Source organism: Chiloscyllium plagiosum, chromosome 19 (assembly GCF_004010195.1).
Source record: "Chiloscyllium plagiosum isolate BGI_BamShark_2017 chromosome 19, ASM401019v2, whole genome shotgun sequence".
Taxonomy (NCBI): domain Eukaryota; kingdom Metazoa; phylum Chordata; class Chondrichthyes; order Orectolobiformes; family Hemiscylliidae; genus Chiloscyllium; species Chiloscyllium plagiosum.
Genome location: NC_057728.1, coordinates 67,955,076 through 67,971,946, shown reverse-complemented (window position 1 = coordinate 67,971,946; position 16,871 = coordinate 67,955,076). Strand labels below are relative to the sequence as shown.

The 16,871-nt window shown below is 40.1% G+C and overlaps 1 protein-coding gene across 5 annotated transcripts in view; it reads right to left on the bottom strand.

Moving 5' to 3' along the window:
* Positions 1–244: 244 nt before the first annotated feature.
* Positions 245–16,871, bottom strand: part of nap1l1 (nucleosome assembly protein 1-like 1) — a 78,212-nt gene continuing 61,585 nt past the window's right edge. For 3 of the 5 annotated variants that reach the window (XM_043708795.1, XM_043708794.1, XM_043708798.1), the window contains 3 exons: positions 12,517–12,549; positions 12,318–12,368; positions 245–1,077 (listed from right to left, as the gene is read on the bottom strand). In XM_043708795.1, the coding sequence (XP_043564730.1) occupies positions 1,039–1,077; positions 12,318–12,368; positions 12,517–12,549 (123 nt within the window). In that variant the 3' untranslated portion in view covers positions 245–1,038. Of the gene's footprint in view, positions 1,078–6,608; positions 6,647–12,317; positions 12,369–12,516; positions 12,550–16,871 lie in introns of all 5 variants that reach the window. The other 2 variants (XM_043708796.1, XM_043708797.1) reach the window with 2 other exon arrangements.

Sequence of the window (16,871 nt, the reverse complement as noted above, 5' to 3'; positions counted from 1 at the left end):
AATGCAAGCACGGTCCCAACATCATTGGACAATCAGCAGGAATGTTCCTCTGTAGTACCAAACTACATTACATTTCTTTACTCAGTAGTGGGGGCATAGACTCAATTTTAAGGGCATTTAAATGGTCATTGGATAAACATATGGGCAAGAATTTCAGGTTGGCACAACAGTGGGCTGATGGGCCTGTACTGTGCTGTAATGTTTTATGTTCTATGTACATCATTTGGAAGAAAACTCAAGAAAATCTGAAAATACTAGTTTATTCACACCAAGTGGTACAGTATGGCCTTCAGGCGGTGGTGATGCTTTCGTGTTGTTCACAATCTCACTAAAACAAAAGAACAAAAACTATAGCATAATTAAGCAAACAATGTATGAACAGTACATGGTTGGAGACAAAAAAAATCTCCCATTAACTATTCTGCAACTCCATACATGGAGCCAGCCGCAAAGTTTCAATGAGTGTCTCCTGGTAAGTAACTCTGGAACTGCATCTTTACAGGAAGAGGAGTAATGAAGGCACAGCTAGTGCAAGCACAGACATTTCACACAGTTTTATTTCTATAATTTTGTATAAAGTCTACATTACACCCAAACTACAAAACAAGTCTTTCCACAGTTTGAGATGTTCAGACAACAGGGGCTGAAGAAAAGGACAATTACTTTGGTTCATTGTTCTCCAGCAGAATATACCTAAGTTGGTCTCTGAATTTTGCTGCTCTAAAAGCTTTCCATCAGTGCTGCCTCGAACACAAGATTTTATTCTGAAGAACACAAATTCTGTAACAGTGGGATGACAAATTCACAACTTTTAAAAACTCCATTCCATCAATATCCAACTAAAAAAAAAACACAATGCAGGAGTAGTAACCATGTTCTGAACTGGCCGATTCAAGGATTCATGATTAACCAAAAAAATGTTAATTGAAATTTGTCCTACCAAGAAAATACAAAACATTATAAGGCTGTTAAGTAACTATTAGTTGTTTATAATAAGCCAGTACAGTGCAGTTGTTCCTCAAGGCCACAGAGTAGGCTTCACTGCTGCTTGCACTCAGATGGTGGGTTCGGATCCTTCTGTTAATGAGAGGAGAAGGAGAAAAAAAAAGCACGAGAATTATTATAAGCAGTATAAGCAGAACAAGCAGCCCAAAAATGAAGTGCTACAAGTACTTCCACAATATTTGTTGTGGTGACCTTAGAAGAATTAAGGTTGAATTGCAATTTAGATACCTTCACTAAACAGTTTGTTCTACATTCTAATCTATTGCACTAATTACAGAGGGAAACAAAATTCTTGAAGGCAGAGTATTATGTATCCTTGGTACATTTTGAATCACAATTATATTGTCTGGATCCACATGAGTAAGTTTTCAAAATAAAGGAATACTTCAGAAAATTATTTTCGCACCAGAGCAGCTTTTCAAGTGGATCCTGGCTTAAGAAGCCACTAAAATTCACAATTCTTTTGGAACAAAATAGATGAACATACTGAAAGGAGGGGGTAAGGGAGGAAAGCTCTTGGTGCACCGATACCAACACATGCAAAACAACTTCAGTTTTATTTTATTTGTTCATGGGACAGGAATGTTGAGAGCTTGGCCAACATTTATTACTCATCCCTAGTTGCCCAGAAGACATTTTGGAGTCAACCACATGACTTTGGGTCTGGAGTTACATAGGCCAGACCTGGTAAAGATGACAGATTTCCTTCGAGGGACAACAGTGAACCAGAAAAGTTTTTACAATAAATAATAGTTAAATGATTGCCATAAGGCAAGCATTGTAGTGCAAAATTCCAGATTTAAATCAAAATTACACATCTGATACCACCAGGGACCTGGATTCAAATCCAGCTTCGGGCGACTTTGAGAGGAGTTTGCACATTCTCCCCATGTCTGCATGGGTTTCCTCCAGGTGCTCCAGTTTCCTCCCACAATCCAAAGATGTGCGGGTTAGGTGAATTGGCCATGCTAAATTGCCCAGTGTTCAGGGATGTGTAGGCTAGGATGAACTAGTTAGGGATAAATTTGGTGATGGGATAGGGGTATGGGTCCGGGTGGACTATTCTTCAGAGGGTCGGGTGTGGACTTGTTGGGCCGAAGGGCCTGTTTGTTTCCACACTATAGCGATTCTAATGGTTAGATCCAAACCCATTATCGCCAGATCATCAGCCTGGGTTTCTAGGTCACCAACATTACAATTATGTCACCACCACCCCATACTAGGTAGGAAATCAACAAATTTGTTTCTATTTACACACAAAGCAGTAAAATAATACTCCCCGAAATAAAAGCAGAAAATGCTGGAAGTGTGAACAGGTCAGCAGCTCATGTGGACAGAAACAGTCAACATTTCAGGTTGATGATACTTTGTCAGAACAGGAAAATAATTAGAGACACAATGTTTTAAGTACAAAAGGCAGAAAAGGTGGGAAGGTACAACAAGAGGGAAGGAGAGAGATTAGAATGATCAGACAGCGATGCAAAGGGAAAAGGAGACAGCCACAGGGCCAGTTACCAAAAGACTGGCTTAAAGAGCTGCATTTGGGAACAATGTTTCTAGATCAATTTCTTGTTTCTTTTCACAATGCACCACTATTCTTCATATAATCTCTCCTGTTTCACCCAATCAGCCTTTCCCCTTCTACTTCACCCTTTCCACATCTGCAGTTGCTGGAAACAAAGTCATTCCCATGTCTGGAAAATCATTAACTCTAGGTTTTTTCCTCCAGAGATGCTGCTTGGCTACAGTAGATTCAGTTTTATAAAAAAAATTCAAATTGCCATCATCTGCAGTTATTTTGCTTGGAGAACACCAGATGAATAGTTAGGAGGCAGGCCTACTTTCAGCACACAATGTAGGAGAATGTCATTTTAGTCACAACTGTTAGCATAAAACTAAATATTTGCATCATTCCAAGACACAGTGCCATGTATGTAGCGAGGCTCCAGGCAGAAGGTCATATTCCCTAGCTATACACAGACTAACAGCAGACTCAGCTGCCAATCTATAACTGATTACACTTACTGAATGCAACAGAAAGCAGAAAACATTTTGGATGGAACAGCACACCTTTAAACCTTAAGCCTCATGCACCCAAGTCTTGTTTACAACTCAACTTTGGTAAACATCTGCATTCATGCTACTACCAGAGAACAGATGTTACCAACATCAAACATGACAGAGCAAGCATAGCAGACTAAATTCTGCAGCATGCCTTGAAGCTTGTAAATGTGCAAGCTAGAGATTTTCATGCTAATGCATACATGGCCTTCACCATAGTCTTTACAGGTATTTCATTATCTCCGATACAGCAACATTGGTAATTATCTTCACGACGTACAAGATGTGAAACAGGAGACAGCTTGGGTAAACAGAAAAAAGTAAAACCTCAATGTGCCACACGTCAACTCTCTGTAGTAAAATCTAAACCCCCATAGTATCCCTTTGCCTAAAGAAATCTGCTCAGATTTTCCCTCCCCGACAAAAACATCTCCATAGCGTCACCCAGCCTATATGGCCTCAGCTTTCTGACCTGGAGATCTTTGTGCTCTTCCAATTCTGGTCTCTTGATTATTCTTCGTTTCAACATTACCAGTTGTCCCAGCCCTAACCTGGAATTCCATCTCAAATTTTTTCCAGCCTCCCTCCAACTTTAACAGACTCAAAATCTATTTTTTTTTTTTAAAAACAGCAAAACAAGGAGATACTAGGACCAGTAATCACAATTTTGTCAGCGTCAAGTTGTTTGATAATACTTAAAATACTGCAAAGCAGTTAACTGATGTCAGAGATAGCATAAATTGAGCTTTCAAAATCTGCTTCCTGTACACCAGGATTGCTGACAATTACACCTAATCCAGAATTTCTCACGGTTTTTAGTGACATGACAGGAACAAGTTGACTTCTCATCAGGATGTGCCACTTCTATTAAGAAGCCACTGTAATAATTGGGTTCAAGTACTTCCCCCACCCTTGTTACACATTGCTAAAGCCAAAATTAAATTAGTCACAGACATCAAGAGTTTCAAGTTTAACCACTGCTGGGGACCAGGAAGAGAAAGAGGAAATAAGAAAAGGCGCTCACATTCCACTGCACAGCTGAAGATTCATCATGCAAACCACTTTCTACAATAGATTCTATCAATCTATTTGGGACTGGAATTTTACTTAGAAGGCTTTATACCCTCAGTTGGAAATGAGCTCACCAATGGGATTTATCCCAGCTGCAGGTTAGAAGCAGCATTGGGACAGAATGAGATAGTCACTCTTTGTTCTTGCCATTGACCCAACCATTTCCCACAAACATTCCCAGCTAATGGTCCTCTGTGATTCTGGGAACTAAGGCCATTTCCCAGCAGCAGCTATAACTTCCCCATTAGCATTGTTGAACACTAGCACAGCCAACCTCTGACTAACAGCATTCGTTGAGACAGACCACTGCTCCCAGAGCCTGGATTCCAGCGCAAGGTCTACCAGCTGCTACACCTAGATTGTTGCATGCACTCAGCCCACACCAAAAACAAAGTGGTTCTGGAGCAGTTGCATCTTTTACTCCCAACACAACAGTGTCCTTTCCAAGTGAATTGGAAAAGTGCATTAAAATGGCTTGATGCATATAGTCTTTAAATGCTAGCCACAGCCTATTATCAAAAACATGTATTTCTAAAATAGCTAGATGCGGCCAGCAAGGGAAATTGAAGATAGTATCTGATCAGAGATAGTGGCAGCTTAATTTTAGCAGCAGAGATGGTCTGGTACATGAGATTGTGAAATGTTTGTTATCGTTTCCTGGGTCAGTGCACTGTGGAACCAACTAGGGATAAAATTATTTTACATCTAATATGGTACAATGAGAATCTCGCAGTAAAAGATCCACTGGGGGAATTAGGCAACCATAATACAATGGAATTATATCAAGTCTGAAATTGACACACATAAATTGTGGCATAGTCATAGCAATTATCCCAGTTCCAAAACATTTTTTGTATAACCTTTGAGTAAGTCTGACCCTAAGTCCACTCCCTTATTCGCAGCAGCTTATTCCCATTAGTAGCCAGCCTTTTTTTTAAAACCCAACAGTTACTGGTTTTATTTACAGATACTTTAAAACTATGCTCAAGGAGTCCAGCAGGCAAAACAGTCAGTATTGACAAATTGCAAGTATTTAAGATTTGCTCACTCTGCATCAGATACCAGTGGCTTTTCAAATTTGTCATCCAAATTTGACCAGTAAATACTAGTCCTTTGGAGGGAAAACAGAAGACAGTATAATATTGGGCAATAAGGAAACAGCAGAGACATAGGACAAATATTCGGTGTCTGTCTTCACAGAAGATAAATTATATACCAGAAATAAAAGATTACCAAGGGGCTAACAAATGAGGAATCGAAATTCATTAAATCAAAAGAACAGTATGAAGAAACTGAGGAAATGCTAAGAAATTCTAAGAACATGATGGCCTCATAACAGCTTACAGTTCTAAGATTCTAGAACTGTCTCAATGGATACTAAGTTAGCAAAAGAGAAATAAAACAAGTGGTAGATCTTGACAACAATTGTTAGGTAGTCTTAATGTATTTAGGGAAAAAAAAACAGACAAAGGCAACACAGTCAGATGTACAACTTGGGAACAGACCCTTCGGTCCAACTCATCCATACCAACCAGATATCCTAAACAAATCTAATCCTATTTGCCAGCATTTGGCCCATATCCCTTTAAACCCTTCCTATTCATATACACATCCAGATGTCTTTTAAATGTAACATGGTTTTACAAAAGAGTCAGTGTCTGAAGATGAACTAGTCATGTAGATAAAGAGAGACACCAGATGTAGTATTCTTGGATTTCTAAAAAAGCATTCTATCAGGTGTCACAGGAGCAATAATTGTGATAAGTGGCATAACTGCTAGTGCATGTTGCAGAAGCTGGCATTATCGATTCAATAATTTTGTTTACAAGAACAAGGATTTTTTTTTAGTTTAATAATGAAAGGTAACCTTTTAGGACTGAGAGGAGGAGAAATTTCATCACCCAGAGAGTGGTGAGCCTGTGAAATTCACTAATCAGTGATTGAGGCCAAATCATTGTTTTCAAGGTAGACAGGATATTGAGCTAGATGATCACACCGAATGGTAGAGCAGGCTCAAGGAATTGAAAAACCTATCGTCTATATTTCTATATAACAAGCACGAGTTTAGAGAATTCACAACTGATTATGGACCATTGAGCCAGTACTTAAATATAGCCATTTTGTGAAAAAACTGGCCAACTCATGTACTGTCAAACCCATGACTGTTTCACTGTTAAATGTTCAAATACAACTGTTTAAGTAGTTCCAAGACTAACATTTAAAATACACAAGTTAAACACGGCACACACAATAATTGATTTAAAACACTATTTCCAAGTTATTCTGTCCTTCTGCTGTAGTAACCTGTTTCTGTATAGCTGTTTTTCAAACAGGATATTGATAAAACTGGTCATTACTGCAACAAGAGTCAGATTTAAAAAGTGTCACTCATTAATTAGTATTTGACAAAAGCAAAAAACATGTAGAATGAGTTAGTTAAGTATTATATAGTAAAGATCAGCAAGCCTTACCTACCAGGGGTAGGGTAATTTCTAGCCATCATTTAAACCTATTAAGGAAAAATTCAGAGAGCAGCTGACATGAAAGTACAAGACTTGAAGCCAGTAAAGATTTTGAAACTCCAACAGGAACTAATTCAGCAAGAGATATATAGCTAAATCTACATATAATTTCCCAGCTGTGAGAGCTAATCTCATTATACTATTTCATACTGTTAAAAACATTTATTCAAATTTACAACTTAGTACAAATAAATCTCAAAAGCAAGATTAAGTTTGGGTTCTTTGGAACATTACAAATTATTCTAAATAAATTATACCCTCCATTATTACAGCAATTAAGCACATTCATTTAATTATATATAGAAAGCTAGCATGAGCCCAAATACTGCTGACCCAGAACATTACACAATGCAACTAATAGTCTTTGGGAAATTAGTTAAAAATCACAACACCGGGTTATAGTCCAACAGGTTTAATTGGAAGCACACTAGCTTTTGGAGCGATGCTCCTTCATCAGACTACCACCTGAAGGAGCGTTGCTCCGAAAGCTAGTGTGCTTCCAGTTAAACCTGTTGGACTATAACCTGGGGTTGTGATTTTTAACTTGTACACCCCAGTCCAACACCGGCATCTCCAAATCATTTGGGAAATTAGAGAGTGTGGTGGGGAGGGGAAAACTTGCAATTACAGCTGGGTGTAGTGACCTAAAAGGTAATCAAAATATTCTCCTGGCTCAGTCACGTTTCTTTGCTGAGAATCAGAACCCAACTGGAGTTTTAATTTCCATCTGTGGTGTGAAAAATTCTACATCAGATTTAGAAACATTCTGCAGCACCTGTATTGGTCATTAATTTTGGCACACCACAAAACCCCAACTCTCAAAATTCAAAAACATGGACAGAATTTCTGGATTAAAAACTCTTCTCCCATCTCCCAGTCCTTTGAGACACTGAGCTCACCACTATTGCCATCCAATTGAGCTCCTAGTTTCTCCTCAAAACAGGTCCAATGTGCAAATTCAACCCTTTCCAAAAAGGATATGGCCCACCAATAACAGAATACAATTCAACTGAGAAAATCCTAAACAAAAGCTGGCACTATCAAAAAACCTTACCTATTCATTCAGCACTTATTGAAATCCTGGAAAGTTGCCTTGATTTTCAAATAACCAATAGGAATCCATTTGCTCCTTCTATTTTATCCAGCCTCTCAAGTGTGCATCCACCCACCCAAAAAGAAGCCACATGTAGCAATGTTTTGGAACCTACTTTCCCAAATCTTAAATATTTTCATCCAATTCTCTAGACTGCTTCACAACTTCAATCTCCCTTCTGTAGCATCAGTATCATCTATCACACTAATCCCTCTCCATTGATCCATATTAGTGGTTGATTTCAATGAAGTGATAAGAAATACATTCACCTTAAACTGCTGAATTTAATGCAGTTTTCAAAGTGAAAAAGCTATTGATATTTTAAGCTCTGTTCTGCACGTTAAACAACTGTTGCTAAGTGCCCAAAAATCTCCAGTTCACAAAGAATGGAGTAGAAATTACTTCATATAAATCAAATATATACTAAGCAGAAACTGGGGAGGTGCTATGTACAAAAAATCCAAAGAAATGCTGATGCTGGAAGTCAGGCAGCATCTGTGAAGAGAGGGGTTTAGCTTGGGAAAATCCAAGAGCTGCTGATGGGGACATTAGGTGACAATGGGTTGTTTGTAGTAGCAGTACACCTAATGACAAGGCCTGGTGTATGGAGGTTGGGGAATAAGGTACTCAGGCCTTAAAATTATTGAACTCAGTCCTGAAGGCTGCAGAGCTCCCAAACAGAAAGTGAGATGCTGTTCTTCCAGCTTATGCTATGCTTCGTTGGAGCATCGCAGCAGGTCTGACACAGATGTTGATCAGAGTTCATAGTGGTGGGTGCAGGCAATCGCAAGCTCAGGATCATTTATGTGGACAGAAAGTAGATGGCACTTTGCGAAGTGGTCATGCAGTCTGCATTTCATCTCCCTAAGAGACCACATTGTGAGCAGCAAATACAGTAGACTAGTTCGAGTGAAGTACAGGTAAATCACAGCTTCATCTGGAAAGTGTATCTGGGGCCTTGGATAGTGAAGAGGGAGGTGGGAAACAGGCAGGTGTTACACTTTCTGTAAATGCATGAAGTGGTGTCTTGGGGAAGCGCTGGGAGTGGACAAGTGAACCAAGGTGTCTTAAGAGTGAAATGCTGAAAAGGCAGGGAAGAGAGATGACTGTCTGATGGTGGCATCCCCGTGCAAAGTGGCTAATAATCCCATGGGTGTGGGATGGTATGGGAGGGCCCTATTGGTTTTTTTTTGGAGGAGGGATAGAAGTGCAGGAGATGAATCAGACACAGCTGAGGGCACTGTCAACCACGGTGGCAGGGAATCCTCAGTTGTGGACAATGATGGACATTTCAGCCCCCTTGCAGAAGCTATTATCGGATCAGATACAAACAGAAAAACTGGGAAAATGGAATGGAGCACAGTTGTTGTGGGTATGTCTGCTGAGCTGGGAAGTTGGTTTGCAGACTTTATCCCCTGTCTAGGTGACATCCTCAGTGCTGTGGAGCTTCCTGTGAAGCACTGCTATACTGAGTCGGTTGGAATTTATTTAATATCGTTCCCGCTGCTGGTTCCAGTTGTCCGTTGCAAACTAATTTCCCAGCTCTGAACATACCCAGAACTGCAACCAGCAACCAAGCTACAAACCTTTATACAAACATTGAATAGAATGGAGTCCCTACAGGAAGAAGGGTGTGAGGATTTATAGTCCTGGTAACTGTGAGAGTTGAGTGTTTGTAGGTGCTATGTATATCCAGGATATGGGAAATACACTTTCACAGGGAACGCACAACATTTTGTAGAGAGAATACTTTCACCTTTGACAGCTTAGCAATGTCTTTTGCACATGTAGGCCACCAATGTTGGTAAAAGATTCACTTTTTAATACTTGTTACAATACCACCTTCACTGTCTAACCAGCTTACAAGGACTTTCATTCACTTTAAATCCTATTGTGCTTGACTTAAACATTCTTCGCCTCCCACTATTTCACACTCAAAACCTAATCAATTCTGAAATAGAAGCAAAACACGATGGATCCAACAAACCAGCTACAGATAGAAAATTCAAGAGGAACTCATGAGTCAGGCAACTTTGGAGACAGAATTAAATGTCATGGAGATGTCATACAGCACAGAAATAAGCTAGAGTCTATGCTGGTCAAAAACAACTACTTTAATACCATTTTCCAGCATTTGGCCCATTGCCTTCTATGCCTTGGTATCAAGTATACATCTAACTACTTAAATGTTAGAGGCAAAATCCCTCACATCAGCCTTACAGGCAGTGAGCTTCTCTGAAATGACTTCCAGACTACTCAGACCTCTTGGCATCATAGTAGCCCACAAACTCAACACACTAAAACAGTAGCAAATGAACTTAAGAGACTGCATACAAACAACAAGCAAAACAAATGCAATTTACAAAATACCTTGCAAGGACTGTAACAAACAGTACATTGGACAAACTAATGTTAAAAGATTAAATGGGAATCTCTCTCTGGACATTAATGTAATATTAAAGAGTTAGACTGCGCTAACTGAACATTCTGGAAGTGGGCGATGACAACAATCATGCGAGAATGTGAATGACCCCCACTCCAATTAGACAGTTACTTGATACTACTCCCCCTATTATTAGTTTAAGCTATCATTCAATCTCTTCCATTCAGAAATGCTTTTTAGCTATCCCAAAGCTAGGTATACCACACCTACATTGTCTCGGGGAATCATTGAGTCAAGAAATTATCTGCATAACAATTCTCCAGGATTAAGGCATTAGCATTATCTCAGAGGATGATCTCATCCTACCAAATTGTACCTGCGTAACATGTGACTGTGAGGGAGTAGCCGAGGGTTGTCGAGTGGCATGTGACTGTGGGGGAGTGGCCAAAGTATCAGCATGACCATCTGACCTGTATAAAGGGGATTTTTCTTCTGTTCATTTTGACTCTACTTCATACACCTCCGAAGAGGGTCAAAGGGGGTCACCTAGCTTGTACAAGCTTTAATAAACTTTAACTATTTGCAGAAGTCTGTGTGCGCGAATTGCATCTCGTGTGAAGCCTCAGGAAGAGAACCTAACAAAAACAGGCAGAAAACTAGCCACCAGGATACATGAACATCAACTAGCCACAAAAAGACATGATCCACTATCACTAGTTTCCTTACATACAGACGGAGGAGGACGCCATTTTGGGACAACACATCCATCCTCAGATGAGCCAAACAGAAACATGCACGCGAATTCCTAGAAGGATGGCATTCCAATTAGGGTTCTCAACACATTGATTTGGACCCCCTTCTACCATCTGATAAAAAGAACTGGAAATGACATCATCCACTCAAAGAAACCTAAACAGAAATAAAAAGCGGGACATACCACCAACGTTTCACCACAGGCTCACTGAGGTTACCCATTTTGATAACAAAACATCTGAAGACAAACCTTCCAACTCAGTGAGCAAACTTACATCCAGAGGCAGTGAGCTCCAGATTCCCACCACTTTCTGGTAAAAACATTTCCTCACCTCTAAAACACCTGCCCCCTACTCTACATCAATGTCCCCAGTCACTGCTTCCTCCAAAAAAAAAAGAGAAAATCTCTTTCCTGCCCACCTATGCCCCTCAGTTTTAAACATTTATTATAGAGTTAACATTTTGGTTTGAAGTGGCTTTTCATTTGCTGATATCCTTTCAGAATCTGATTTATCATGTATTAAATGTTTCTGATCACACATCTCCAGTATGTTTTCTTTTCAAATCCTAATTCTGAGAATTGAAGATTTTCTTCCCTTCATTAAATCCAATGTGTTATCGTTAGTCTCTCAAATTTCTTAAGCATAGAAGGAAAATATCTGGCAGGAGACCAACCCAGGCCTTGGGTAGCCAAATTCTGCTTTCTCTTCAATACTCATGGTTTTCATCTTCTAGGAATCAGAAAACTACAACACAGAACAAAGGCATTTGTATCTATAGAGAACCTTGGGAAAACCTCAATAGTCTCACTTTCCTGTTCTTATTCAATAGCCCTGCAACATTTTTAAACAAAAATTCAATTAATCCTGCTTCCAGCAACCTTTCAGGCACTACATTATAGATTATAATGCAATACAAATAATTCTCACTTTTGGTACATTGTCAATTATTGTCTGTGGCCTACGATCATCAAGCCTCTGTCACTACCATTTCTTATTTCAAAGAAAGTCCTTCATGACATCTTCATTAGGCTTCACTGCTCAAGGAGAACAACTGCAACATCTAGCCTCTCCATTGAGAAAGTCTTAGCAACTTTTCACCTTTATTCAACTCAAAAATAGTACAAGACAGGTTTATTTCTGCTAAATTTAGTACTGCTCACAGTGGGTTTACCTGCAAACACCACTCTGTACACAACTTAGCTGGACGAAAACTTGGGAAAAATGGTTCAAAATCATTTTCTGTCTTGTTTGCAATCGAAAACCTCCCCCCCGCCCCCAAAAAGAGGATGAGTGGATAAAATAGTTCATTGTAAATGTAGACCATCACAAATAACGTACATATCATACATGCAAAAAGTCTTTGTATAGCAAAAACACTTTGCCTGTAAGAAAAAATTATTTTCTAGAAAGTGAATTCAAATTCCCACCTTAGGGTCATAATCTGGGTCATTTTCTTCATCTGCTTCTTCTTCTCCTTCCTGTTTAAAATAAGAGGGCAATGAAAGTGGTCTAATATTTTCTAGAATCAGCAGGACAAACAAACCAAATTAGCATGACATGCTCATTTGTACTACTGTCAGAGATATTTTCCCAAGCAACTGTCACAAGATAAAATAAAAAAGTTACCTCATCATCTGCCTCTTCACCCTCCTCGTCGTACTGTAGTGAAAGAAAAAGGAAAATTCTCAAGCTGATTTTTCCATGCCATATCAAATTAGAATCATTGCCACAATGGGAACTGTGCAGACTACTCATCAAGTCAGGTTGCATAACGCGAGTCACTTTCATCACTATGAAAGCAAAATAAGGCAGATTCTGGAAACTGGAGTCAAGGAAAATGGAGAAACTCAACAGGTTTGACAGCATTTGTTAAATACATTAATTCTCTCTACTACCAGACCTGTTGAGTTGTTTTCAAAAACCTTATTCTAACTTCCAATATTCAGCACAGAATTATTTCCAAAATGCTTAACTGAGCAAGTTACGCAACTTTAAGAACCCAATTGACAACCCTTTAAATCTTGTGTTTAAACAAGATATAATGAACTTGGACATTAAGGTGACTGCATATCAATTCTTCTTTTGGTCAAGTGAATAACAATATCGTAGTAAGATTTAAGGCTTCCTTCAGTGAAGCAGCCTCACAGACAATACATTTTCCTAATGATACTGGTTAGGAAAATATTTTTGTACAACAGTGGAAATAGTGGAGATTAGTTGACAAATAATTTACTCATTTTGAAAAGTATGGACTTAAAGATAGTCAGCACAGCTTTGTCTAAATCAAATTTGAGGTAATGACGAAGATGATGGATGAGGACAGGGCAGTGAATATTACCTACTTGGACTTGACTAAAGCATTTGACAAGGTCCCTCTCTCATGGTCGACTGGTCCAGCAGATTAAATTGCATGGAATCCACGGTGAGTTGGCAAGTTGGATACAAAATTGGCTTGATCATAAAAAACAGGGGATAGACGTAGATGTGTGTTATTCTGACTGAAGGCCTGTGATCAATAGTGTTCCACAAGGATCAATGCTAGGATCTCAGTTGTTTGTAAAATCATTTGGATGAAAAAATATCCAGAGAGTCTAGATCAGCAAGTTTGCAGAGAACAAAATGGAGTTGCGAATGGTGAGAAAGGTTATGTTTTATGTCCTGCTAGATCCAAACAGTTGAAAGGTTGGTGGAAAAATAGCAGATGGAATTTAATTTGGACAGGCATGAGATGAATTTTGAGGGGATAAGTGCAAGAGAAAAGTATCAGTAATGGCTGGACCTTTAGGAGCACTGATATACAAAGGGATTTTGGGGTACAAGTCTAGAGCTCCCTGAAAGTGGCAACACAGGTGGATAAAGATAGTAAAGGCAGTATACAGCATGCTTGCCTTGATCAGTCAGGGCACTGTATAGAAGTTATCAAGTCATGTTGCAACTGCAAAACTTTGCTTAGGCCACATTTGTAGTACTGAATGCAGTTCAGGTTGCCACAATATAGGAGGGATGTGGAGGCTTTGGAGAGGATGTAAAAGAGGTTTACCACGATGTTGCCTGGATTACAGTGTATCAGCTCTAAGATGAGGCGGGACAAAATTGGATCATTTTCACTAGATCATCAGAAGCTGAGGGATGACCCAATAGAAGTATATACAATTATTAGGATTAGGGTCTTTCTTTCTCCCCATCCCCTACCAAATACTAGGGAACATTGGCTTAACATGAGGGAGCAAAGTTTAAAAGGAGATAAGTGTTGCAAGATTTTTTAAAAAGCAGAGGATGGTACATGCCTGGAACACGCTGCCAGGAAGGTGTTGGCAGCAGATACAATAGCAACATCGAGGGGCACTTAGACATCTGAACAGGCAGGGAGTTCAAGGATACACAAACCTACCAACACACTAAAACAGCAGCTAATGAACTTGAAAGACCGTACACAGACAAACAAAACTAATGTCATTTACAAAATATCTTGCAAGAACTGTAACAAACACTAAATTGGACAAACAGGCAGAAAACTAGCCACCAGGATACATGAATGTCAAATAGCCACTAAATGACATGACCCACTCATGTAAATGTAGAGTAATAGGGTAGGGGATGGATCTGGATGGGTTACTGAGCATCAGTGTGGACCTCTTGGGCCAAATGGCCTATTTCCACAGTATAGGGATTCTATGATTTTAAGTATAGAATAAGTTTCCAGATAAAGTGGTAGATACAAGTACAGTTATAACATTTAAAAAGACATTTGGACATGGATAGGAAAGGTTTAGAGGGCCACAGACCAAACAGGACTAGTTCCATTTAGGAAATCTGGATGGCTTGGACAAGATGACGAAGGGCTGTTTGTGTTGGATGACTCTGACTATGTCTTCAATAACTAGGTGCTTAAGTATCATTTTTAGTTCCACTTTCAGGTGAACTGGATTAAATGATTCAGATGGCACAGCCTGAGACTCTGAACCTCATGAAGTCTTGTGGTTTCAGAGTCAATGTTAAGGATTTGTGTAAGGGCAGCAAGGTGGTTAGCACTACTGCCTTTTAGCGCCACATCCCTGGGTTTGATTCCAGCTTTTGAGGTCTCCCACATAGAATACATTTTGCACCCTTTGAGCTCCCACCAAATGTTGTTCAAGATGGAGAAGTACTGATTAATCAGCTTGAAATAGACCAGTACATGGTTCTTCACAGGAGACTGTCTTGTCCATGTTTGACCTGATACCATAAAATTTCATGAGCTCTTGGCAGGAGGACACCCCTGTCAACTCATTGTGCGCCATGGTGCCACCACATCAACTGGACCTGCCCTGTAAGAAGGACAGAACATACCCAGATCTGTAGATATTATTATCCGAGTCATGTGCAGAAGGTATAATTTCATGAGGAAGACTACGCCAGGCTGTTGCTTGACTAGTCAGATTCTCCTGATTCTTGCACTCACCCCTGATGTTAATGAAGAGGACTTTGTAGGGTTGACAGAACAGAGTTGGCAGTCATCATTTCGGACACTTTGTTGGCTATCAGTGGTTCCTCACAGAAGAGAGTGACTCTCTTCTACTCTTAGGGTGAGTCCATAACTGGCTGAACACTGATGCAGGCTCTGCAGATACTGCTACACTTGGGGCAGAAGGTGGTCGCATGAATAGGTGGAGGGGCATTGGTATGACAACACATTTCTTACAATGGTTTCACTTGGCTTCTGCTTTTTCCTGACAGCAAGTCTCAAGATGTTTGACACCTTCCCAGCTGCTGCTGCTCCATTTCGGAGGGTTTGAGCCAGTAATTCCTTAGGTGTCGGTGGGAATGCTGCACTTGGCCAGTGAGGCCAGATAATATCCCTGAAGTGCTTCCTCTGCCCACCTAGGGCTCATATGCCATTCCTGAGCTGGGAATATACTGCCTGCTTGCACAGTCTTGTGTCAGTAATGCAGGGATACTGGGGCCAGATGCTAGAGATGTTGAGGATGTGGGGTGGTGGTTCTTTGCAATGCCAGGCCAAGCTGGAGGAGGACCTTCACTTTGCAGATGTTTAGGGCGAGACCCATGCTCTCTCGTGCCTCCTTAAAAGGTCATGGTAGTCTGGGAGTTTGTCCTGAGCTTGCACATATGCAAGCATCCGCATATTGCATCTTGCTTGCACTGAGTGGCGTGATTTTGTTGGCTATAATTATTACTAGGACAGACAGACTTCTGTTCTCAGAGAATCAGAGGAGAGGAGGCAATCAAGGCAGTGGGGTTGAAGCCTGATTAAAATAAAATATGGTTACATCAAATGGTAGAGCAGGAAAGACCATACACTGATTATGCAGAGTTCTTTTGAGAAGAATGGTGCATAAAGGATTGGTAGAGTACAATCGGAGAGGAGGAAGAAACTGTTAAGGAGAAATACAGCAAAATTAATTCAGGGTTAGAGTCAGATGTACAGCATGGAAACAGACCCCTCGGTTTAACTCATCCATTCTGACCAGATATCCTAAATTAATCTAGTTCCATTTGCTGGCATTTGGCCCAAATCCCTCTAAATCCATCCTATTCATTCAACTATCCAGCTGCCTTTTAAATGTTGTAACTGTATGGGTCTCTACTACTTCCTCTAGCAGTTCATTCCATACACACACTACCTTCTGCACGAAAATGTTGCCTCTTCGATCCCTATTAAACATTTGTCCTCTCACCTTAAACCTGTATTTTTGGACCCCAACTCCACACCCACTTGATGAAGGAGCAGTGCTCCGAAAGCTCATACTTCCAAATAAACCTTTTTGACTAGAACCTGTTGTAGGATTTTTAATTTTGTACACCCCGGTCTAACACCAGCACCTCCAAATCAGGACTTCAATATGTTGACATTCTCTGGACTGATGACACACTCATCCCTGACTCAACAACAATCACGTCCTTCCCCTTGGTGAATACAAAGTACTCATTAAGGATCTCCTGTGGCTCCATGCATAACTTCCCTCCTTTGTCATTGAGTGGGT